Source organism: Chiloscyllium punctatum, chromosome 7 (genome assembly GCF_047496795.1).
Source record: "Chiloscyllium punctatum isolate Juve2018m chromosome 7, sChiPun1.3, whole genome shotgun sequence".
Lineage (NCBI taxonomy): Eukaryota > Metazoa > Chordata > Chondrichthyes > Orectolobiformes > Hemiscylliidae > Chiloscyllium > Chiloscyllium punctatum.
This window is the reverse complement of record NC_092745.1, coordinates 74421839-74448741: the sequence shown is the minus strand read 5'-3', so window position 1 is coordinate 74448741 and position 26903 is coordinate 74421839. Positions and strand designations below refer to the sequence as shown.

General features: G+C 42.0%; 1 protein-coding gene across 4 annotated transcripts in view; it reads right to left on the bottom strand.

Moving 5' to 3' along the window:
- ror1 (receptor tyrosine kinase-like orphan receptor 1) overlaps positions 1–26903 on the bottom strand; it is a 307932-nt gene that overhangs the window by 100086 nt on the left and 180943 nt on the right. For all 4 annotated transcript variants that reach the window (XM_072574049.1, XM_072574050.1, XM_072574048.1 and 1 more), the window contains exon 2: positions 3223–3291. In XM_072574049.1, the coding sequence (XP_072430150.1) occupies positions 3223–3291 (69 nt within the window). The remainder of the gene's footprint in view (positions 1–3222; positions 3292–26903) is intronic.

Sequence of the window (26903 nt, the reverse complement as noted above, 5' to 3'; positions counted from 1 at the left end):
AAAAACCAACACTGATACTGTATAAGAGAAGAATGCTGATTAGTTGACAAGTGGACTCTGTTTGGTAGGGATAATAAATATATCTGAGCCTAATATATCTTAATACTGTTTTGTATCAATTTAGCATGAGAATTTTATAAGAGTTAAGGAATGCAAAAAATGCCAAACTCTAGCATATTTAAGTCTAATCTGTCCAACCTTTTCTGATTAGACAACTTGTCTATTTTATGTATGAGTCAGAAAGCTTTGCTGAACTGTTTCCTTAGACAAAGAGACCAAAACTGCACAAATTACTGTAGATGTGGTCTCAATATATAGGGCACGTATGCCCTGTATAGCTGAACCACAACCTTGGTCCTTTTGTATTCAATTCCCATCACACTAAATGGTAACATTCTATTAGCTTTCCTCATGGTTTGTTGTACCTGCGGTCAAGGTTTTATGATTCATGCATCAGGACATCCAGATCCTTCTACATCTTAGAGATGTGTCATCTCTCAGCATTTACATAATATGCTTATTCTTTTATTTTTCATACTAAAATTGACTATTTCACATTTTCCCAAATTATAATCCACTTGTTTGACTTTTGACCATTAACTTAACATATTTATATATTTTTGACGCCTTACTATGTACTCTTCACAACTTATTCCTATTCTTCTGTCAATAAACTTGAAAACCATACTTTCCCTTCATCCAAGTTATTTATTTAATCTTTATTTTTATCCTTTTATTCCTTATGTAACCTCTAAGTTTAACTGTTGATCTGCTCTTCAAATTGTGCACTATATTCCTTCCTGTCACTGTCATTTTAATATTATATATTCAATGCATCATGTTGCATTATCCATTGGTTTAATATATGAAGAATCATGGCAACTCAGGATACAGAATAACCTCTGGTTGGGTTTGTGATTACAGCATCGCAAATTGACTTTGCTAGATTTCATTATAAACACAGCCAGAGGAATCTATAATGGAAAATAATGACACAGGAAGTGCATACAGATGTATGACATTTATATACATATATATCATAAATGTAACTGTGGTATGTAAAGGGAATAAATTGAATTATTTATCTAACTCCAGGGGTACGTAAAACACTTTGGAAGGGAACTCCCATGGGGTTTTCTCGGTCTTCTTTCTCAATCCCTTGAGAAACAATATAAACAGAAGTTGTTGGCCATTTATGTGGTTTTCACCACTTCTGCCACTAGAGAATCCCAGTGGAAGCTCCAGGAAGTTTTATTTTACATAAACTAATCAAAAAACAGTTACTGCCCCTCTGAGGAGATTCCTCACAAATTTCCTTCTAAACACTTCTAAAATTCCTTCCAAATCCAAGAGTGTTATAAGTGCATCAGCCATTCACATTATCACTCCAGCAATGACACTTCCTTCCCCCATAAGAACAATGCTATGACCTGCTGGTAACTACACCATTCTCTCAACAATTTCTTGTTGCCTGTCCTGAGACTGATGACACACTTTTGACCAGACTTCCATCAGTGCTGGTTTACTTTTGTGAAGGTGTGCATTTGGTCAATTTTCAGTGGAAGGCATTAAAGACAAGTCTACACTCTGCAAATGTATATTTTCCAGCACAGCCTCATTCAATGGCCTCAAAATCACAGAAGTGTTATGGCACAGGAGAAGGCCATACAGCCTATCATGTCTGTACTAGCCATTCAAATGAGCATTATTTACTACCAACCTCCTGTTTTTACCTCATACCTTGCACATCCAAATAATCACCCAGTACCCTCTTAAATGCCTCCAGTGAACATGTCTCTAGGTGAGTATCAGAGATGAGCATCCTAGTGAGTTTTCCCCTCCCTCCTGTAGCTTCAAGAGATGTTCTAACAACGTTTCCTTTCTAAGGTCAGCCAACGTTTTATAGGCTGAGTGAACCTGAAACCTTCCTACTTCATCCAGTCATAATCACACCAGAAGCTGCACTTACACATTCAGCTCCTGACACCACATCTAACATTATTTTTAAGACAGCACTACTCTTAGGGATTTTCCAATACATGCTGGCATTAGTCTCATGTCTGAAAAAGACAGTAAATTTCTTTATGGCTTTCCTTTACTGTTGGCCAAAGTTCTGGCTATTACTTCACAATGTAACACCCTTGTTTTAGACCAGGAATTCAGGGAAGGATTCTGCTTCATTCTTGCAAATTCACCAACGAATTACCTGCAACATGCCTATTTGTGACACAGAATTACAAAATATCAAGAACAGAAGCAGACCACTCAACCTAAAATGTCCATTCCTGTAATTGTGCTCCACAGAAGCATTTGTTGACCTGATATGTTGATTTAGAGTCTGTTTCAATGCAGGTATTGTAATTTGCTCAACTACTTCATGTGACAGTGAGTTCCACATTCTACCTATTCACAGAGTGAAAAGATGTTTTCCTAAATTTTGATACTGGATTCATTAGTGACTCTGGATGTCACGGCAACTATAAACATTCTTTTGGTTATTACCTTACCAACTCCCTCCACGTTGACATCAATCAGGTCATGCTTCAGCCTTCCCTTTTCTAGAGAAAAACTCCTAGTCTATTAAATCCTACAACTAACGTAACCAGAAAAGCAGCAGAAAAAAAATCACGGGTGTTGGTTAGCAATGCAGTTTGATGACTTTTAAAATACACTGCAGACAATAAAGTGAAAAGCTTCAATCAGAAGATGGAAACAGTTAAGCCTTCCTGTTGTTTTAATGAACAGAAGAGGAAGATAAATGAGAGGCCTAGAGGATTGTACGCTACAAGATTTATAGACTTTCCATATAGAGTTATGTATTTTAGAATCAAGACTGTTTCATTTAAGCCCAGACAATTTCACAAGTTTGACAGCTACAGAAAGCTAAACTACTCTGTTCTGACAGCATCAAAGCTCCAGAATTTCAAGGAAACCTTGAAACACACATCCTGTTTGAATTACAGTATCATTTTGGTGTCCCAGCGTCTCCAACCAGGCTCCAACAAAACAAATACTCAGTAAAATCACTTGCAGATGTGGACCATCGCAGAAGAATGTTTCACTCCTTTATACAGAATCTCGTCCAGTTTTACTCCTAAAGTTGCTAACAGCATGTATGCTGTTGTACAGCACAGGAGACACATATGTGTGAACGTTTTGAGGGCTGGGGTGAGCAGCATTCTGTAATTCGCTGGAGTTTTACTATATGAAATGGCTGCTTGCCTGAGTCACTGGAACTGTTCCATGTTGGCGTGGAAGGCTGCAACTGACGTTCATCTGGTTTATCCATTCCTGAGGAAACCGAAAAGAAACACTTAGTAATGTCTGAATAGAGTCGACCATACTTCATGTATTTACAAAGACATTTAAATTCTCTCCTGCTGTGATGACAAACATCAAAAGCTATTCACTCCTTTTTTTTGTTTAATGAAGTTGCATTGTTAAGAGTAATACAAAGCAATATTCTCTACATCTGCAAATCAACGTTAATACATAACTGCTGTTACCTCCCAGAAACATACCTGAAACAAATTCAGTCCAACAACTATTCCACTAATTTCCGCATCAGTCTTCCTTTTCACTTATCAGAATGAGATTGTTAATTATTGTCAAACCAAAGCTTGTTTTATAGAGTGTCATCATTCACTAGTAAGTGGGTTGCGACAGTTTAAGCTCATTTCACACTAGATCCTTATTTATATCCATCATCAAGTGGCAATCTTCAGTCCATCAATCCCAGCTGGAATTGATCCAGAGGTTCCCTGAGAGGAAAAGACAATGCTGCTAACCCACTGTATTAACTAACTCTTTAAATTTTACTCTTTAAAATACAAACTGCTCATTTATGTTAGAATGGGTTTCTAGACATTATCAGTCAACTTATTCAAATGTGTTACAACATAGCTCTGGAGAGGTAGGAACCCCAGCCTTCTGGCCAATGGGTAGGGATACTACCACAAAACAAGAGTTTGAAAGATTGGTTTTCTCAGCTTCTAGCCAAAAGATTCTGGTTATTTATTGCTTAAAATATAATACAATGTGCAGGTGGCATTGTATTGATAGGCTGTCAGATCATAGTCAAGATTAGAGTGGTGCTGGAAAAGCATAGCAGGTCAGGCAGCATCCGAGGAGCAGGAAAATCGGCGTTTCGGGCAAAAGCTCTTCAGCAGAAATGAAGGGCTCATTCCTGATGAAGGGCTTTTGCCCGAAATGTTGATTTTCCTGCTCCTCGGATGCTGCCTGACCTGCTGTGCTTTTTCAGCACCACTCTAATCTTGACTCTAATCTCCAGCATCTGCAGTACCCACTTCAGCCCTGTCATATCACAGTGATGGACTACGCAAAGAGAAGACTGGCAGACACCCAAGAGTCTTTACAAATAGATATCGGGGATCTATTTTAGCTTCAAATGAGGTAAGAGACTCAACTGCTCATTTTATGCTTTGATCTGGGTGACTGCAATTTTAATCACAGAGACAAGAACACTTGTTTACTCCAAGCCAGTAAGTTCCTCTTGAAATATGCAGATCAGGTCCTGAAGATGTCATCATTGTCTGATCTGCTATTTTAAAGTTAAACCTGAAGGAGGGATCATTGGAGGTTTCCTCACCAGGAACTCTGTGTGAACCCAAGGAGGTGCAAGTTTGGTAAGTTTGTAACAAATCCAGGAAGTGCTGAAGAAACTCAGCAGGTCTAAGATCAGATTTCAGATCTCCAGCATCCACAGTTCTATGGTAAGTTTGTAATTTATTTTTCAGTTTTCTTGGAAGCAACAGCATCCGGAGTACTAGGATGTGTGATAATGCTTCTGTGACATGGCTTAACTATGCTGAGGGTGCCCTGCAATGCAAGTTGTCAATGGTTTTGTAAATGTTCTCCAAGAGGAAACCAATGCTCAGGCAGCCACTCAGCTCCAACTGCTTGGTGACTTTGGTCACAACAATCTGCATTTTAACCGAGACCCAGCAGTTCCAGACTGGCGCCACTTATGTCACTATATTCTCACCTGGGAGTTAAAATTCCATTACCGATCTTAAATGGGCCATCAACAGGGCATGCTGTGTTTTACTTTTGACAAAAAAATGAAAAGGAGATATTTGAGGATCCAAACTGCTCTCATTAACCTCTTAGCCATTGAACTCAGCATGGATCGAAATGAAAAGCAAGTTCTTTGGTGGCTGCTCATTTAGGAAATGTGTGTGGAAGAAACTAAAGTGAGTAGAAAACTTGAAAGGGGTGCCATTTCTAGAAAACTAAAATCTTCACAGAATACGCCTCTTAGGCGTACAAAAGGGAAAACATGAAAATCGTTTCATTTGATGAATGGAAGACAGGCGATTGATCTGATAACTTCAGACATAAGTAAAATACCCACGATCCATAATAATATGGAATAATTGCCCTTTTCTCATTCCTTGCTTTATATCCAAATATCATGGTTGAGCAAGTCTCCATGAGCATGTCAGTTGTCAAGATGTGTGGATAAACACCTGTGTGGTATTACACTCAAACTGAGTGAAGGAAAGTACTCAATACCATTTGTGTTTGCTCTATTTCACACCGAATCTCAGCACATAATTCATTTTTAAAAACATCACTCCTTACAAGTATCAATGTATTAAACCAATCAAAAAGACAGCATTGGTTTTAGTAATTAAGGTTCTTCTACCTAATGCGACTTACATGTAGTACATTAGACAAATGCTGCATTTTTCTTTTTAATTGGCCTGAGATTTGCAGTTTATTGGATTGCCTGCTTAAATGTGCGCTTAGCTGTAGCTCAGAGCAATACAATAGTACGTTTAGAAACCAATTTGCTCTCAAATCAGATCAAATTCTACAACAATGGCCTAGACAAATCATCTTGATGAGATTACTTTAACTGTCATTGTCTACAAAGTGCAAGAATGATTTACAAGGTCCTTCTTAATTTTATTCTTCAGAAATTGATGGCTTTAAATTGTTCGATTAGTTGGAAAAAATGCTTGCTAAAAATAAAAGGATAGCAAGTGTTCAGATTAGTGGACACTACCTTTGTCCTCATTAAAACATACTGTCTGAAAGGCTCTGCAGAAAATTATTACGTGTGTATCTAGCAGCAACTCAGTAATGTCCGTGTGTTCACTTGAAGGAATTGGAATGGAGCTTGGTTGAGATTAACTTCAATGGTTCATGGTCAGTTGTCAGCAACTTGCCAATTAACAGTGCAGAAAATCCAACAGGATTGCAGTTGAGCAGCATCTTCAAGGGAGGTGTTTTTAGATTAGATTACATTACATTACAGTGTGGAAACAGGCCCTTCGGCCCAACAAGTCCACACTGACCTGGCGAAGCGCAACCCACCCATACCCCTACATTTACCCCTTACCTAACACTACGGGCAATTTTAGCATAGCCAATTCACCTGACCTGTACATCTTTGGACTGTGGGAGGAAACCGGAGCACCCGAAGGAAACCCACGCAGACACGGGGAGAATGTGCAAACTCCACACAGTCAGTCGCCTGAGGCGGGAATTGAACCCGGGTCTCTGGCGCTGTGAGGCAGCAGTGCTAACCACTGTGCCACCATGCCGCCCATGGTGGATAGGGAGCAGAGATAGGCACCATTCTTGATGGTGGATAGGGAGCAGAGAGATTGTACGGGGACATTCAATGCGACTTTGATCAGAGCACTCAGACTGATACAGCAGGACAAATGCTCAACAATAAGTTGATGTCAAGCAGAAAGTCCTCTCACTCTCATAAACAATGGATGCCAAAGTAAATTTTAGTGAGGTAACATTGAGCGAAATATCCCAGCAATCTGCACTGGCACCAGGACCTGACTGCGGTCAAGGATTAAATGATTAACAATCTAACCGAAACTGTGAAGGGGAGAACATTAATCATCCCTCTCACGGATTCAGCTGAACCTAATTTTAATCTTGGTATTTTGAACCTTTACCTACCCCAATTCCTATTGTTTTATTCAAGTCACTGTGAAGAACTTGTTGCTCCACCTCTCTCCTTGCATTCACCCTCAAAACCTACAGATGGTCAAATCCTCTTGCTCTTTCATGTCATTTCCTCCTGTCGCCAGGCTGCCTGATTTGGGACAGGGTACATATTTATCTATTTTCACTTGACGTTCAGAAGAAGCCAACAGACAGATGGGAATATGCCAGAACAAGAGGAGCACCTGCTTTTTTTATGGACACAATTCAACAATGATCCTCTTTGAAATCTTTGTGTGCTGAGTATGTTCCTATATCAAGATTGATCTTTGGTCAGATGTAGTTTATTTAAGGAATGGCAGAGATGTTAGAGATCACTGTTAATGCAGGAGAGCAGAAAAGGTACAGGTGAAGTGCTCTGCAGTGAGATATTACCAAAGAGCTTTGGCTTCACAAACCTCTGAGACAATCCTCCCCCCACACCATCCTCCATCTCGTTAATAGCATTGCCACTGATCATGCTGAAGATCACCTCCATGTACTGTCCCTGTTGCAGTGTCATACATTGGACACAAATCTGTGAGCTGTATCTCAGGATACCATCAAATCTGTCCAACACCAGGATAATTATGCAATCACTCAGCAGTCAGCTCGCTGAGAACTCTATTTGACGTGCAGTTCAGCAGCTGAGAATGGGCCAAGTGGGTAGAAGCTAACTATTGTCCCAACACAGCTTGCCTCTCATTTGTTCCACATGATCAAAGGTTTTGTCAGATGGCAGACTGGTGCAAGATGAAACTGTCAGGACAGCTGTTAGATAGGAGAGCAAAGACTTGTGTGATCAATGGTGCTGGTTATCACATACCAGTTCAGTTCGAATAAAGTGGAAGGTCTTATGATGTAGGGAGACCCTGGTGTGTTATATACAGGAGACTGCAGGGTAATGTGGGTGCAATCAATGACACCTCAATCTGGGGGGTGGGGCGGGGTGGTGCACATATAATCTTTGTGAACATTAGAGCTCTGCCTTTCTACTTTTAGCTTTCCATCTGGAAAAAGTTGGAGAAGTTTGATCAAATGAATCTGGCATCAGTTATTGATTAACACAAGCAAAGACTGCAGGTCTGAAATGAGCTACAGATAAAGGCTTGAGCTGCAAGAGTTTTGAGTGCAATGGCTGTGGCAGTTTCATTTCAGAAAATGATAAAACTTATGGAGTCTCCTGTGTGATATGCATACCTTGTGTTGTACCTTATTGTCTCTTAAAAGTATATTTTTAAATGACAGAGTATCTTAGTATACCTCTAACAGACATGATAATGACATTGCTATTGTGCGATGACACATAAGCGATGTGTATAAAGATCACATACTCCATCTTAATTCGGATCACTTGAAGCTTGACATGCTATTGAAAGCATGCTGCTCTGTTGGAATCTTATAGCTTAATATTAAACCAGATACCTGTGTGCTTGTGAATGGAACATTTCCAGTAATCTCTGGCTCTAACAAATGTTTGTTGGATTCTTCAATACCATGTTATTCATGCTTAATTTCTTATGTTATGGAAATAACATAAGCATCTCTACAACTAATAAGATACTCTGCTCGAGGCAAAAATCACATCTGTTCTGGATTATTAGCTATATGGGCTATCCCTGTAAACTGTGCTCCTACTATTTGCTCTTCTGCCAACTGAGCTCTGTTTCCATCTTTCTCCTCCTCCTCATCCATCTGTCAGACTAGAATTCCCAAAACCATCCCACATTGTAAATAGATGCCAGAAGCTCTCTAACTGTTCGACCATTCCATGATAATTAATCCTACGCAGCAATGACTAAGTCCCAGAAAACACTGTGATCCAAGCAGAATACCTCCTTATACTTTCAAATGATAAGAGAACAGTTGATGGCTGTAGGTATAGATAAAAACGGCTACTGTATATTTTGTTGTGATGGTTAAAGATAATGGGTCTAGTGGTCGAAATGTGGGCAGAAACAAAACAAGCAGATTTTTGCATTCGCTGTTTGAATATCGGAGCATCACAGATGAGCACTTCCCTATCTTCACCCCATTTCCACATGTACACACGTTTTAGCAGGAGTTATAGGACAGTGATTACAAGGAAATTCTGGCTGATTTACTCTTCCCCAGAAACATCAAGACTAAATCTGACAAACCTATTGTCACTCCAGCTGAGATCAGCAAACTGTATACAGACCAGAAATCAAACCAGGCACTGCCCAGGACTTTATAACTAGTTTTAACACTGTGATGTGCATTTACTGACCAAGGTATAAAAGATTAGGGTAATAAGTATTACATAGGATAGGTTTTTAATGCTTACAGGCAAACAGTAAGGTAAAAATAAATCAGGGCTGACAAATACCCACATTTGCTTAGCAACTTCCTCCTTCTTCCAAAACACTTTATTAGACAGTATTAGTGTTTGGTACAAATAAAGAAATAAAATATCTTACAAACGGCACTGAAATTTACAAAAAAAAATCACCAAAAGGAAAGATTTTGCATAAAACAGAATAATCAGGAAGTATCTCAAATACACTTTTTTTTGTATCACTGAATGTCTTCCACAATTGTGACATACAATTTGAAGTGAAGGGTATTATTTTGTTCAAATGAATTTGTTTGAACGCCAATACGACCATTAAAATGGCCACCAGCCACCCTGTACTGTATACAGTACACAGATAGGGTCACTGCTCTGACACTATCTTTCTCGCTGTGATGTGAAGTGTATGTGTGGATACCACGGACAATGTGTTACAGTGTTTATTTGCTGTGATGAGTTCATTTCTGTTAGAAAGACAGCATTCTGCACCCTGCCCAACTTTACTTTTCTTTGTTGTACAACTCACACCATTGTCTCATAACTCTCACTTCATTGTTGTAAGGGTATAAAATTCCACTGTGTTCTCTGTTCGGGGAAGAAGCTGTGGTTCCTTCTGATCAGCCTGCCGGTGACTGCTTCAGTGGGGTCAAGTCTCTTCCGCGATATTGCTGTTTGTTAAATAGACCCTTGTCAGTTCTCAGTCCGATCTGTGTGTTTGTGATCTCTGATTAATTGGGCTAAATTCTCTGACACGGTGATTACATGGGCAGCCATCTTTGTTCCAAGGTTGCTGCCATTTGCACTGACAGGCTGCATTCCTGGTGCATGTGCCATTGCTGTGTCACCGATGACACTCAGGGAAAAAAAAGGAGCCTACCTGTTTATGCTAACTCCATGCCTAACTACCTCCTGCTGCAATGTTTCCTATGCTGTCACATTTGATTTATTGAAGCTTTTTCCAAACAAAAATATCATTCAAAGGAAAGCAAAAAGACTGTGAGTGTTGGAAATCTGGGAATCAAAAACAGAACCACAGTGCATTCCTTCAGGTAGCTGAGATTGCTTAATCCCAAGTGCCTACCTCGGACTAGCCTGGCACAGTCTGATACTGTGGCCTCTATTACTGGTCCTGGGGGAAGGGGAAGCCCTGCCTGGGTATTACCCTGTCTAGCAGGAACTCCAGGATCCTGTGGGCAAACTCTGGCACCGATTTCCCCCTATCTGCCACGCCAGGGGCAAATGTCAGGAACTGTTCAAGACCGCGCTGATGTGAAAGCTCTTAAAGGCAGTGGTGAATTCTAGGATATTGTTTTCTTTTCTTCATTCGCAGGATGAGAGCATCAATGGCTGGGCCACTGTTTATTGCTCCCGATGTGGTCTCCTCTACATTGGGGAGACTGGGCGCCTCCTAGCAGAGCGCTTTAGGGAACATCTCCGAGACACCCGCACCAATCAACCAAACCGCCCCGTGGCCCAACATTTCAACTCCCCCTCCCACTCTGCCGAGGACATGGAGGTCCTGGGCCTCCTTCACCGCCGCTCCCTCACCACCAGACGCCTGGAGGAAGAACGCCTCATCTTCCGCCTCGGAACACTTCAACCCCAGGGCATCAATGTGGACTTCAACAGCTTCCTCATTTCCCCTTCCCCCACCTCATCCTAGTTTCAAACTTCCAGCCCAGTTACTGTCTCCTTGTCTTGTCCAACCTGCCTATCTTCTTTTCCACCTGTCCACTCCACCCTCTCCTCCTTGACCTATCACCTTCATCTCCTCCCCCACTCACCCATTGTCCTCTGTGCTACTCTCTCCCCACCCCCCCCCCCCCCCCCCCTCCTCTAGCTTATCTCTCCATGCTTCAGGCTCACTGCCTTTATTCCTGATGAAGGGCTTTTGCCCAAAACGTCGATTTCGCTGCTCGTTGGATGCTGCCTGAACTGCTGTGCTCTTCCAGCACCACTAATCCAGTATTTGGTTTTCAGCATCTGCAGTCATTGTTTTTACACTGTTTATTGCCTACTCGTCATTGCCCAGAGACAGTTTAAGAGTCAACTACATTGATGAGGGTCAGTTAGCCAGACCAGGTAAAGATGGTTACCTTCCCTAAAGATCATCATTGAGCCAGATAGGTTTTGTTTCTGAAAATCAGCAATTAATTCACAGTCATCAAGGGACTCTTCATTCCAGATTCTTACTGAATTCGAATTTCACCATCTGCCATGGGAGGATTTGAACCCAGGTCCCCAGCGTATTATTTGGTCTCTCAAATTATAATCTAATGCCTGAATGGGCTGCATGGCATGTTGTTCCAGGAACCGCACATGGTAAAATGTAGTGGCATTCAGACACAAGAGATAACACATATGTGTATTAGATAATTATTGAAGTGCTTTTGGTACAAAACAGTGTGAAAATTCGCTGGGCCTCACAGCAAGAAACCCTCCAGAAAACTCAACACAACTCAGACTTTGCCAAAAGAAGTTGTAAGATTTAGCCTGGGATTAAAGTTTTGAGACTGATAGGATTCTTAGAAGCAGAGAACCCCTACAGTGTGGAAACAGACCCTTCAGTCAACAGGTCCACACTGACTCTCCAAAGAGTAACCCACCCAGACCCATCCCCTACCCTATTACTCCACATTTACCCCTGACTAATGCACCTAACCTACACAACCCTGAACACAATGGGCAATTTAGCATGGCCAATCCACATGTTTGGACTATGAGGAAACCAGAGCACCCGGAGGAAACCCACGCAGGCATGAGGAGCCTGTGCAAACTCCACACAGACAGTCACCTGAGGCTGGAATTGAACTCAGGTCCCTGGTGCTGTGAGGCAAAAGTGCTAACCACTGAGCCACCGTGTCACTCTTCTTCTTTGGAACTGGTCATTGAAAAGGTCATTCAACTCATCAGCAGCACAAGTGAAGTCAAACGTAATCTCTCACAGATTCTAACACATTTAGAAGCAAATCTCCAGAAATTCCATGTAAATTTATAGCCTAGAATACTCTGGTGACTCTCTGCTTCCATGGTTCAGTCACTACCCTGCTGCATATTGTATTCCACCATCTTTGATCTACATTCAACATTCTCATCCTAAATTCCATTGTAATCTACTTCCTCCAATTTGTTTCCAGAAGGGTAAGCTTACACCGTATGAATTGGTTTCTTGAGGATTCCATTACACATATCTGGAGGGAGATAACATCATCATTGAATGCCGACAATGTGGAAACAGGCCATTTGGTCTATGCTGACCCTCCAAAGAGAATCCCACCCTATCCCTGTAATTCCCATTGCTAATCTACCTAACCTGCACATCCCTGGATCCAATGGGCAATTTGGAAAGGCCAATCCACCTAACCTGTACCACCTTTGGACTATGGAAGGAAACCAGAGCTCCCGGAGGAAACCCATGCTGACACAGGAAGAATATGCAAATTCCACACAGACAGTCAGTCACCCGAGGCCGGGACTGAACCCAGGTCCCTGGCATTGTGAGTTAGCAATGCCATCTACTGAGCCACCATGCCAGCCTCTTATAATTTCAAACCTGGTGATTTTAAACTTGCACCATCTAATTCTACACTCCCAGAAACTCACCATATGTCATCACTTTTGAGCGTAATTAGTAAATAATGGAAGTGAGTAAATTAAATATGGGGAGTTAAAGCTAACCAGTCCATTGACAAATGGATCACATACAGAGATAGGTTAACATTCAGCCAGATTTTATTCTTTGTCAACTCGTTAACGGAATGGTATTGTGTCAAACTGGTGTTCCACTTGATTCCATGAGATTTCCATAGGTTAAAGTTACCGCAAACTGTTCTTACAGACACCAGCAGCTCCCACTACTGTTGGTTAACTGTGTATTGACCAGAGGTTCAACTGCTAACTGCTGTGAATAGCTGAGTCATCTGAAACTTTCTCTCTTATTCACAAAGAATTAAAATAAATAGTTTAGCTTTTACATCTGTAGACAGTTTATATAAAACAGTTAGCAACATGTCATAGGAACCGCAGTGAGAACACATTCTAAGCGTGCTGACAGTTAATGACATTCCTTATACTGAATGGAAGTAAATATATCTAACATCCCTTAACATTACTGACGTTAATTGTTAAAACGAGCCACTACAAAGGGGTGAGGAGTGAAATGTTAACTCAACCACTAGTCTGTAAAAACGATAGGATATTTGCACTTGTCTTGGTATTAGGCTGCATTATACTTGGCTATAGATCAATTTATGCTCTTTATTATTAACTACGTGTTAAACTGCTAAGTAGCTGCTAAATGGCAGTGAAGGGTCCAATGTCTGTTTGTTGTCTTCTTTGCAACAGCCAGGGACCAACTTCCTGATTGCTTGGGCTAAATGCAGAAATAAATGATAAATTATTTACTTGTGGAATTACTCTGGTGTGTCAGCGCCATCCTTTGAGGTTTGATGTCTGATCTCATTTCGTAAAAGATCTCAGTGTGCTCCATTGTTTTTCTTCACCTCAATGTTCAAATGCCTGAACTACATCAAAAAAGGGAAGTCATTCTAATGGTTCAGAACTTATCATCTCTGAGTCCAAAAGATCAGAGAGGATAAGGGTTCAGTTTTGAATCGACTATGTCTAGTTAATTTATCCCATCCAGGCCAACAGAAGGTGTACTCGCACTGAGATTAGTGAAGATAAAAATGGATATTCTACTTCAGCCTCCAAGGGCAAAGGTAGGATCTAGGGCAGCACGGTGGCTCAGTGGTTAGCACTGCCGCCTCACAATGCCAGGTTCGATGCCAGCCTCGGGCGACTCTCTGTGTGGAGAGTCCCTGTGCATGTGTGGGTTTCCTCCCACAGTCCAAAAATGTGTAGACCAGATGAATTGGCCATGCTAAATTGTCCATAGTGTTTAGGGATGTGTGGGTTAGGTGCATTAGTCAGGGTAAAAGTAGGGGAATGGGTCTGAGTGGGATACTCTCCAGAGAGTCAGTGTGGACTTGTTGAGGCAAAGGGCCTGTTTCCACACTGTAGGGATTCCATTGCAATAGCACTAAGTTAGGATGCATACCTTCTGGTCTGGCCCCTGGATTTTATCCATTGTCCAAGAAAGTCATGGCCGCATGTATGATAGATGAGCAATATGGTCAACATGCTGCCTGCAGGGAACTGGGGAAAGTACTGTCTTCAGATTACAAAAACAGAAATTACTGGAAAAGCTCTTCAAGTTTGGCAGCTTCTATGCAGAGAAACCAGAACAAATATTTCAGATTCTTAGGATGGGTCACTCTCCACAGATGCTGGCAGTTCTGCTGATTTTCTTCAGCAATTTCTGTTTTTGTTTCAAATTGCCAACATCTGTAGTTCTTCCTTTTGTTTTAGTCTGGGTTTTATCCTTACTTATGTTGCTACACAATAGATGCACAGAGTTGACTGAGTGAACACTTGCCCTGACTCCAGGACAGGGAGAGAGGCTGTACGTGAGCCAAGGGTCCAAGGAGGCAGGTACCTTGATACCTTACATGAATGGGCCTGTTTGATCTGGAAAAATGCCATCGTACAATACCAGACACTTTCTTCTGGGGTAAGGGTGTGCCTCCACTGAAACATCACCACGCTGGCAAGGCCTGCTGAACTGGGCCTAGGGAGAGCCAGCACCTCAACTTCAATCTGAGGCTTAGTAACACTACTGGCTGGGAACGGGGAGCTGCTGGCTGGGAATAGGGAGCTGTTGGCTGGGAATGGGGAGCTGCTGGCCGGGAATAGGGAGTTGATGGTAGGGCCTGTGGAGTTGCTGGTGGGGATTGGGGAGCTGCTGGCCGGGACTGGGGACAGCTCTTGGGGAAGTGCCTTCATCTCTTAAGCAGCTGGAGGCCCGCACTGTAGTCACTTAATATGCGGGGATAGCGAAATGCAGTGGGAGGTTCCATGAACAGCTGAGGCAAGACGCTCCTGACTCTCTGGCCAGTGGATAGGGCCATTATCATCCTGTGAAATCCAGCCTCAGTGACAGCTGGCTGTTTTTTCGAGTTCAAGTGGTGTCCTCTGAGCAGGAATGGTAAATGGTTGAACCACATTGCCTGTGCATCTGCTCTGTCACAAGAAGAATTACTGTGGGGGCTGGAATCTCCAATAGAGAAGTATGTTCTGGAAAATAGAGGGGAATTATAACTGATTAAAACAGTTTGTCTTTGTAACAGCACTAATTGCTGGATATACCAGCAGGTTGCAGGTTCAATCAAGATAGTGGAAGTTCCCCACATCACAGGGACGGCAGCAGGTCAAGGCTGCAGTTGATCAACTCTTTCTCGTAGGCAACGAGGGACGAGTGACAATTACTGGCCTCGCCAGTGATGTGCACATCCTGGGAAAGGAGTGAACTAAAGAATATACCCAAGTTACCTGACTTCAGTCGCAACAGCAATTTTAATACTAGTTGGCCTCAGGACTGCTGGATTCCTGCTCCCAATAACTATCCAGTGACTCACACTGTAAATTATTCATATATGAACATCTTACAAAGCTCAAGTTTAACTGTGACTTCACCCTGATTTAAAAACTTGCTGACACACATTTTCTAAACGGTATGTTTGAGAACTAATGGCATCCAGGAAGCTTGTATTGACACAGGAGATAGTTCATCAAAGTCAGTAGCTCTCATTATTTTCCCAAGGATTATGTACTCATTCCCACTTTTCTGATTATTTGCTCATGAGGAAAATGGGCTCCTCATGCCAAAAGGACGTTAAACAAACTGTTACAACAAACAAACTGGCTGAGGACTAATGGTTGATTTACTACACTTAAACAGGCAATGGGAATACTAAAACAATGAAATTTCCTCGAGGGTATATTGATGGATAAATTACGTCCGGTAGACCATAAAGATTGCTGAGTGTGGTTCACCAATGCACAAATCAGAACGTATAGAAATTCTATGGCATTCCTTCTGAATTTACGAGGCAAATCAAGAATCCTGCATGGAGTTTCAGACTACAGGGTTGATTTCAAAGATTACAGAAGTGATACTCCATCGCTATGTACATGCAGTTAATGTAAGTAGCTGCTCAAAGATTTTGCATGTCTTGTTCATACTCATGAAATTGTTCAACAGTGCAGTTTTCTGAACGGTATTCAAGGTCTCTTTTTGAGAATGACAGTCCAGCTATCTGATGAAAACCAATTCACATTTACAAAGAAAGAATCTATATAATACCATTTTGTCCAAGAAATTACAGCCAATGGTGTATTTCTAACATGCAAACAATTTGCACACAGCAATGTGAAAATGGACAATTTTTTTGATGATAAAATTTGGCTCAAAACAGTACAGAAAACATTTTTGAATAGTGGTGACTGGACCTTTTACATCCAAATGAGGGGGAAGAGGGCACCCTTGGTCTAATATCTCAGTTGGAGGATGCATCACTGACAGTGCAATAGTGAGGGAGTGCTGCACTGGGAAGGCCAGCCTGAATTATCTGGTCACATTTCTAAAGTGGGACTTAAACTCAACTACTTTCCAATCATGGGACAAGAGGACAGCCAACTTAGACATAGCTGTCATGGAATAGCCCCTCAACTGCAACAAAATACCTCAAGACATTTCACAGATGCCTACTAAGTAAAACATTGGCAGTGAGTTAGAGAAGGGAATACAGTATTAGGACAGACAACTAAACACTAGGTCAAAGGTAAAAGTTTTAATGACAATCATTAAGGATGGGAGAAGTGAAGAGACATTACTTACTGAGAGTTTCAGAGCTTTGCAAGGAGGTGGTTCAAGGCTAGGTCACCAAAGTTGTGTGAATAGGGGGCAGGGTAAAAGAGATAGAGTCCTTGGAGGGTTGGAAGACTGGAGAAAAACACAGGAATAGAGAGAGGAGATGCCACAGTGAAATTTAGCATGAGAATTTGCTTTTATTCATTTGTGGGATGTAAGCATCATTGGCAGGACCAGCATTTACTGTCCATCCCTCGTTGCCCTCAAGAAGGTGGTGGTGAGCTGCCTCTAGAACCACTGTAGGCCATGTGCTGAAGGTTGACCCACAATGCCTCTATGGAGGGAACTGTAGGGTTTTGACCCAGTGACAGTGAAGGAATGGCAGTGATATATTTCCAAGTCAGGATGGTGTGAGGCTGGGAGGAAAGCTTGCAGGTCATAATGTTCACATGTACTTGCTGCCCTTGTCTTTTGAAATGGAAGTGATCATGGGTTTGGAAAGTGCTGCCTAAGGGCCTTTGGTGAATTCTACAATGCATCTTATAGATAGCACACACTGCTGCTACTCAGCGTCGGTGGTGGAGGGAGTGGATGTTTGTGGATGTGGTGCCAATCAAGTAGACTGCTTTGTTCTGGATGGTGTCAAACTTCTGAAGTGTTGTTTCAGCTGTGTCCATCCGGGCAAGTGGGGGAACATTGCATCACCCTCCTGACTTATGCCTTGTAGATGGTGAACAGGCTTTGGGGAATCAGGAAATGATTTGCTGCAGTATTTCTTGCCTCTGACCTGATCTTGTAGCCACTGGGTTTATGTGGTGAGTCCAGTTCAGTCTCTGGTCAATGATAACTCCCAAGATGTTGACAGTGGGGGATTCAGTGATGGTTACATCATTCAATGTCCAAGGGTGATGGTTAGATTGTCTGTTATTGAAGATGGTCATTTACAGGCATTTCTGTGGCACAAATGTTACTTGCCACTTGTCAGCCCAAGCCTGGATATTATCCAGATGGTGTTGTATTTGAACATGGATTGCTTCAGTATCTGAGGAGTCATGAATGGTGCTAAACATTGGAGAAGTTCACCAATGATTGCACACTTCTGACCTTATGATGGAGAGAAGGTCATTGATGAAGCAGCTGAAGATGATCGGGCCTAGGACACTAACTTGAGATTCTCCTGTACAGATATCCTGGAGCTGAAATGACTGGCCTCCAAAAACCACAACTATCTTTCTAAGTGTTAGGTATGACTCCAACAATTGGAGCATTTTCCCCCCGATTCCCATTGATTCTAGTTTTGCTTGGGCTCCTTGACGTCACACACAGTTCAATGCAGTTTTGATGTCATGGGCTGTCACTGTCACCTCATCTCTGATGGGGCGGTAACTGGCCAGGTTGGATTTGTCTTTTTTATATACAGGACATACTTGGACTAGTTTTCATATTGTCATGTAGCTGTCAGTCTTGTAACTGTTGTGGAACAGCTTGGCTCGGGTAGCTGCAAGTTCTGGAGTACAAGTCTTCAGTATTCTTGCTGGAATGTTATCAGGGATAACTTGGCACTTTTAGCTGAAGATTGGTGTGAATGCTTTAGTCTTATCTTTTGCACTGGCGTGCTGGGCTCTTCCATCATTGAGGATGGGGATATTTGTGGACCCTCCTTCTCCAGTGAGTTGTTTAATTGTTCACCACCATTTGTAACTGGATGTGGCAGGACTGCAGAGCTTAGATCTGATCTGTTGGTTATCAGATTACTTAACTCTGTCTATCACTTGCTGCTTATGCTGTTTGGCATGCATTTAGTCCTGTTTTTAGGCATGCCTTGTGTTACTCCTGGTGTGCCCTCCTCCACGCTTCATTGAGCCAGGGTTGATCCCCTGGCTTGATGGTAGTGGGTTGAATGGGGGGTCCTGAAGAAGGGCTCATGCCTGAAACATCAATTCACCTGCTCCTTGGATGCTGCCTGACTTGCTGCGCTTTTCCAGCAACACATTTTCAGCTCTGAATGGGGGATATGCTGGGCTATGAGGTTACAGATTGTGCTAGAGTACAATCTGCTGCTCTTGATGGCCCACAGTGCCTCATGGATGTCCAGTCTTGAGTTGCTAGATCTGTTCAAAATCTCTCAAAGAGAAGGCAGGACTTCGTCTCTACACGGTCTTGTGCGGTGGTCACTCATACCGATACTGCCATGGGCAGACACATCTGCTGTTAGCAGATTGGTAAGGATGGGAACAGTATGTTCTTCCCTCTTCTTGGTTCCCTCACCACCTGCTGCAGACCCAGTCTAGCAGCTATGTTGTTTAAGACCCAATCTGCTTGATCGGTGACACTTCTGCTGAGCCACTTTTGGTGGTAGACATTGAAATTCCGCACCGGTGTATATTCTGTGCCCATGCCATCCTCAGTGCTTCCTCCACATGTTGTTCAACATGGAGGAGCACTGACTCATCAGCTGAGGGAGAACAGTACGTGGTATTCAGCACAAAGTTCCTTGCCCATGTTAAACCTAAAGCCATAAGACTTCATGGGTTCCAGCGTCAATGCTGAAGATGCCCAGGGTTAACTCCCTGCCAACTGTATACCACTATGCTGCCAAATCTACTAGGTCTGCTCTGCCGGTGGATAGGACATATCCAGGGATGGTGATGGTGGTGTCTGGGACACTGTCAGTAAGGTATGATCGCATGGGTATGACTATGTTAGTCTGTTGCTTGGCTAGTCTGGGAGATAGCTCTTCCAATATTGGCACTAGTCCCCAGATGTTTGGGTTCAGATGGCTGTTTTTGCTGTTGTCTTAACCAGTGCCAGGTTGATGCAGAAGGTCTGTCCAGTTTCATTTCTTTATTGAAATGTCAAAGTGATTGATACAACTATGTGGCTTGCCCATTTCAGAGGGCAAACAAGAGTCAACCACACTGCTGTGGGTCTGGAGGTACATGCAGGCCAGACCAGGTGAGGATGGAAGACTTCCTTCCCTGAAGGATGTTATTGAGCCAGATGTGTTTTTCCAACAATAAGCAATGGTTTCTTGTCATCAAGATTTTTAATTCCAAATTTGTTTATTAAATTGAAATTCCACTATCTGCTGTGGCAGGATTTGAACCCCAACTGAGTTTCTGGATTAATACTCTAGCCTTTGCCTCCCCCATTTTAAAAGAGGCATTAAAATAAGCATTTTAAAATAATACTGGTGTTGGTTCAGGAATCAACAATGGTCAGCCAACACAGGGATCATGCACATCTTTGGATACTTACAAGAGCTGAGAGAGTGTGGTTACAGAGTCAGCTGGCCAGTGAAGCCCACAGCGAGACTCTGGGACAGCAACACGGTGTGGGGCTGGTAAATCCCAGAGAGTGAGACTCTGGGGCAGTAGCACGGTGTGGGGCTGGTAAATCCCAGAGAGTGAGACTCTGGGGAAACAGCACGGTGTGGGGCTGGTAAATCCCAGAGTGAGACTCTGGGGAAACAGCACGGTGTGGGGCTGGTAAATCCCACAGTGAGACTCTGGGGCAGCAATACGGTACGGGGCTGGTAAATCCCAGACTGAGACTCTGGGGCAGCAGCACAGTGTGGGGCTGGTAAATCCCAGAGAGAGGACAGCGCTGATTCATTGTGACGGTTTAAGTTTTTCACTCTATTTTGTATTGAATACATGTGACAATAAGTGATTCAATCCCAAATTACAGGATGGTAGTGGGTAAGAGCATAGCCAGAAATACTCTGGAATAGTCAAGTCTAACACAAGCGGTGTCCAGACAGCAGTCTCTTTTGATGAAATACATTTGCAGAAACAATAAGCTGTCAATCAAGCATTATTTATCTTCATTGTCCACAAAGTAGATCCACAAATTAGCCTCATGTACTAGCCCAATGCTGCACCAAACATCACATCCACTTTCTAGCAAGGTGGGGTTGGGCGGCTGTCAGTTTGATGGTCCCTGATCCTAAGGGCCCAATTTTGCTGTTCCCTTCTACCCATGTTTTCGGTCAGTGTCATGTGACTTGGCTAACTCGCCATGGATGAGAAATTGAGCATGGGACATTCTTTTATTCTGCGTAGCTCAGTTTTGTCAAGGGTGATAAATGCATCTGATAGGTGGATAAAAACGGCTTGATCAGTAAAGTAGTTTTTCCTACTGCTTAAATTCTTGTAAAGAATTCAGATAGAATCTGTCACATCAGGAGGACTCATTATGGAATATCTGATTTGACATTCTCTTATCCATTAAATGGTGAATTAACATTACTCCAACAGAAACAACACAATATCTGTCCATCCCTCCCTCTTATGGATTCTCACTGAACTCGAAATTAACTATTTCACTGAAATGCCACTGTCAGAACAGTGCAGCTTGGAGTCATGAGTTTTGAGGTTCAGCATGCTATCAACTCAACCAAAACAGCTTGCACAATATTGCAGCTTCAATGTAAAAAAAAGAAACACCATCTCAAGTGCTTCACATGTGGTAATAATTGAGGAAAACAGATAGCAGGTCATGTGGAAAGAGACAGGAGACTGAAATCCTCGTCAAAAACTAGATTTTGACAAGACTTTTAAAAGGAGAGAGAAGCAGAAAATTGAAGTGCGATAGGAAAAGAATTCCAGAAACACGGCCTAAAGTGACAAAAGGCTCTGCCACCAAACCAGCAATGTTGTTGTGAAGAAAGACAGGATGCACAGAAGGTCAGATTTCTCTCCAACTAATTCCTGCTGAACCTGGAGTGGGAGGGATCCCTGCTAACGTTTGGCAATGAAATATTAAATTCCCTTGGATTTCACCTGACTGAGCAATATAAAAGGAGTCTTCAAACAAAGTCAATATTTCATGGGAGGAATTCTGCCTGAAAAAGTTTGCATCCCATTGTGCTTCCTATGGGAAGATTCTGAAACCACTGTAAGTTACTGGAACCTGAAATGCATAAAGTGCTGGATGCACAATATATTTGACAAGTTTCCTCCAAAATACTAAGTTCATGAAAGGCCTCAGAAAATCTAATTCAGGACCAAATTCCATAAAATGGCTGGAATAATTTCACACCCATATTAGATGATCCCTTTCCTCGTATTAGGTCTCTGCTCTTAAAGGGAACTCATTTAGTAACACTCACACCTGAGACCTACTGTTTACTTTTCTACCCCTTCTATTTCTTTTATAATTTGCAATGGTGCTGTTTTTCCACAAAGGAAATTTCAGATGGCTACTCATTTGGTTTCTTTCCCCTGGGATGTTTCATACAGTGCTGTCTCAGTAGTTATCCATTCGGGTGCTCACTGGGATTGAGAGTTTGAGCAGAGGCAAAGATGATCATCCAAAACAGACATCTTGAAACCAGCGTGTCAGGGCCAAAGTTACTTGGACATGTCTGAAGCCACCTCCATCATCATTCCTCTTCCTAGCTCTGGAACTTCTTCCAAATCTCCAACCCTGAGATATCTGCACTCCTCTGATTCAGACCTCGTGCAGTTCCTCACTCCTCCATTGCTGATGCCCATGTCTTCAGCCGCAACTTTGGAATTCTGTCATTAAAATTCTTTGCCTCTCTACTTCTTTCTCCTCTGTTGAGGTTAGTTTTAAAACCTGCTATTTTAGCACAGGAGACCAAAGGTTTAGTTGACGTCTGGGTCAAATGTTTAATAATGCAGAGAAATGCCTTGGGACATTCTATACAATGAAGGCACTGTATAAGTGCATGTTGTTGCTGTTATGATGCCATTGGTGAAAATATAATTCCAAAGGAAACCAACATAAACTGGTGCACAGTCATGGAAATAATTTCCACCTTGGCTTGCAGAGCATATTTGTTTACTCAAAGACTGTTAATTGGGTTTAAAAGTAGTGTGAAGTTAGAAAAACCATGGATGAAGGTAATTATTAGAGGAGTTATGTTGAAGTTCAGGGTTGTGTTCAATGCCAAATTAGGTATTAATAGTATTTAATTATAAACAGGTGGTGGGCATTAACTGGATACACTTGCACCTTTAGAAAAAAGGCTCTTGTGGTACAGCAGTAGTGTCCCTACCTCTGAGTCAGCAGACCTGGGTTTGAGTCCCACCTTGTTCAGAAGCATGTAGTAACATCCCTGAACAGGGTGATATAGAAAATATTTATGCCCCTCGAATAAGAAGACAAACAGAATCTGATGGTTGGGAGTGGCATTGAATAAAAAACAAACATAAGGTCAAACGTTCAGATCCCAATCCAGGCACTTGAGCAGATACATGAGACAAATCAGTGTAATACTGAGGGAATACTACAATGTTAAAGTCACTATCTGCCTGTTAAATTGGACACGAATAATCATATACGACTATTAATGAAAATCAGGGAAACTCCTCTGTCCTATCCTACCCTACTCCTATATCTCAGGCCTAGCTATGTACAAATAAACTGCCTGATTTTATTTTGTTGGAAGTGTGACTACATTTCATAGAGTCATACAGGTCTACAGCATGGATTCATTTGCATGGTCGAACTTGTCCATGCTGCCCAGTTTTCACAATTAGACTAGTCCCATTTCCCTGTGTTTGGTCCCTATCCCTCTGTACCTATCCCAACCATGTACCTCTCCAAATTCTTAAACGCTGAAGTTGTACTCGCTTCCACCATTACCTCTGGCAGCCTGTTCTACTCACCACCCTCTGTGTGAGGGGCCCCACCATTGACTGCCCTAGTTTGACCCACCTAAATACAATATCTTGCACTTATCTAAATCAATTTCCATTTGCCATTCCTCAGTCCACTGGCCCAGTTGATCTCGCTGCATTCTAAGATATCCTCCTTCACTGTCCACTTTACCACCATTCCCTGCAGCACACCACTGGTCACAGGCCTCCAATCTGTCAAAAGTATTTCATTTACTTTAACATGCTTTGCTCGAGTCTGAAGATGGGAAAAGTGCTTTATAAGTGCATGTTTATTTGTTCAAAATGGTTCAATGGCCTCCCACATCCACTTAAGGACATAAGAAATAAAAATACGAGTGATTGCTTTGGTTCCTCCAGCTCGTTCTATCATTCAGTTTATCTGATTGTTGTCCTAATTCCACCTTCATATCAGGCTTCCATAACCCTTGACTTTCCTGTATGTGAACAGTCTGTCTAACTCAGTTTTCCGTATAGTCAACAGTCCAGTCTGCTTTGTTCTCTGGGAAAGAGAACTGCAAAGATCACTCTCAGACGCCAATGGGTACAGGCTCAGGCTACTCAATGTTTTCTCATCAGGGTACATCCCACTAAACAAATGCAAAACACTGTAGATACTGGAGATCTGAAATAAATACAGAAAATACTGCAGAATTTCAGCAGGGGCTACATCTATGGAGAGAAGCATATGAGTGCAATGTGATTCCTATTCAAAACCTGTGAACATTGAATTAATACTAATTTGGTAGGGAAACAATGTTTCATAAAGTATCCAGTGTAATACTGAGCTGTACAGATAAACAATTTCCAACATGGATTACAGGGATAGTGATCAGGAACAAGACCCTGACTGATTTTACTTTCTCCATTCTCTTTCTTTTTCGAAAGTGCATTAATAAACCAGATAATGAATAATTGACAAGGGTTTCCAGATTGTCTAAAATTCAAATTCTCCCATCTGCCAAGGTATAATTGAAACCCCAGTCTGCAGAGCATTACCTGGGTCTCTGGATTATTAATCCAACAACAATACTGTTCCACCATTACCTCCCCACTGACACTGACTTAGATATCATAGTGTTGACAGAATGGAAACAGGCCCTTTGGCCCAACCATTCCATGCTGCCCACTTCTCACTATTAAACTCGTCCCATTTGCCTGTGTTTGGTTCATACCCCTCTGTACCTATCCCATCCATGTACCTGTCCAAATCTTTCTTAAATGACAAAATTTTACTTGCCTCCACCACTACCTCTGGCAGACTTAACAATGTAGCACAGACTGAAATAGAGATCTTGCTGTCCCTTATGGTTTGACAAAAAAACTTAGGAACTGTATTTATTCACTTGTAAACTAGAGAAATCCATTAATCAAAAATAGTTTAATTCATCTTATGCGTGAAGGTCATTGCAGAACATCTGAACCTGGATGTGTGCAGCTGGAGGAACACTTAAGAAACTCAATATCATCCAGGTCAAATTACCCCCCTTGACTGGCACCACATTCACCACTTCCAACATTTGTTCCCTTCAACACCATTGTACAGTGTACCAGCAGCATGATGAACTGCAGAAACTCATCTAACCCTCTTTTATTCAGCATCTTCCAAGCTCTCAACTTCCACCAGCTAGAAGGTCAAGGGTAGCAGATGTATGGGAACACCACCAAGTCCCCAACCAAGCCATCAACACCCTAACTTAGAAATACATCATTGTTACTCGGTCAAAACTCCTTTCTTAACAGCACTGTGGACATCCCTACATACCAGGCACTACAATCATTCCAGGAGGCATCTCAAACCCTGGTCTAATCAGTGATAACCATGTTACATGAATGAATTAAAAAAACCTTTTGCAAGAAACTCCTTAACATTGTAAGTTGTACAACGCTACACAAGTTCAGCATATTCCTCCAGGAAACTTGGGTGCTCAAGCTGGTATGTAGTTGTTTTGCATTTGGCTCCGTATCTGTTTGCTCCAGGGCACTTCTGACCTACCAACTGTTCAAACTATTTCAATGCATCACCTCATAGATGGGAGTTTGCTGTGATGATAGCTGTATCTGATGCCAAAAAATCTATTATCTTAATGCATCAGAGAATTTCAATGATAGACAAGAAGAGAATAAACAAACCATGCTTGAACAAGTGCCCTAGAAGAGTTCAAACAGGCATTTCCACTATTCAGGGATTGCATCTGACAATCATTTCCTGAATCAGTGAAAGAATTGTGTTCCATTGCACGCATGTGTAATATACTCTCCTACCCTTCTTTATGAGCAGAACATGAATGTTGTCCAGAATTTAAACGAAGCTAAGTATTGAATTGCTCACAAAAAAACACAAGGTCTTTGCATCGTATTTTCTGCTGGTTGTGCTGGAGTTCCTGACTGACTCAAGTTTATTGAGCAAAGTATGCAAGTAAAATTTATAAAATCACAGGACAGATTTGGATGAAAATGCTCTTCAGTCCAAAATATCTCTTCCTTGCAGAATACCAACCCTACCATCTTCTCATTGCAGAAATTCATTGTTTCATAATCACTCCAATGCCCTGGCTAAAATACACTCGCTTGCATCTGCACTAGCTGGTTATTACTTTGCTGTAAGGAAATAGTTCACAAAGTCTATCATTAATTTGCTTCCCTGCACTTTTTCTGTTTTCCTGGCATTTATTACTTCAGGGACACTTTTATGTTATCTCTGAAAGAAAGAACACTCACTTATTTAGTATCTAGATCTGGATTTATGTGGTACCACTGTTAGCAGATATTTTAAAACTCGTCTTAGCTAACTGATTACATTAGAAGTCCAGTTACTGGCATGGAGGCAGTTAATTTGTACACATGATTCCATCAACAGTATTTGTACACATTATCAGATAACATTAATGAAATCCTCTTTAAGAAAATCCTTTCAGAAGATGTAAAGTTTTACCTTATCAACTTATTTCTTATCGCTAGTCCTTCTTTGAACAGGAATTAACTTTTCAGTTTATTGCATGACACATAGATTGTGGAGAGATCATTTATTGACCAAACATACACAGTGGGTTGAATCATTGCCCAGCAGTGTAGGAAGAAGTTCAATTTCCTTCTCCACTCCACCAGCAACTCCTCTCTGATACTCCCAAGCAAGGCTCCTGCTCTATCTATCTCACTAAGGCCTGCGACATCCTCCCACACTTGTGGTCAGCCACCTCAACTAGTGACCCTGCATGAGCTGCCTACTCACTCCCTCAGGACACTCCCCACGTATACC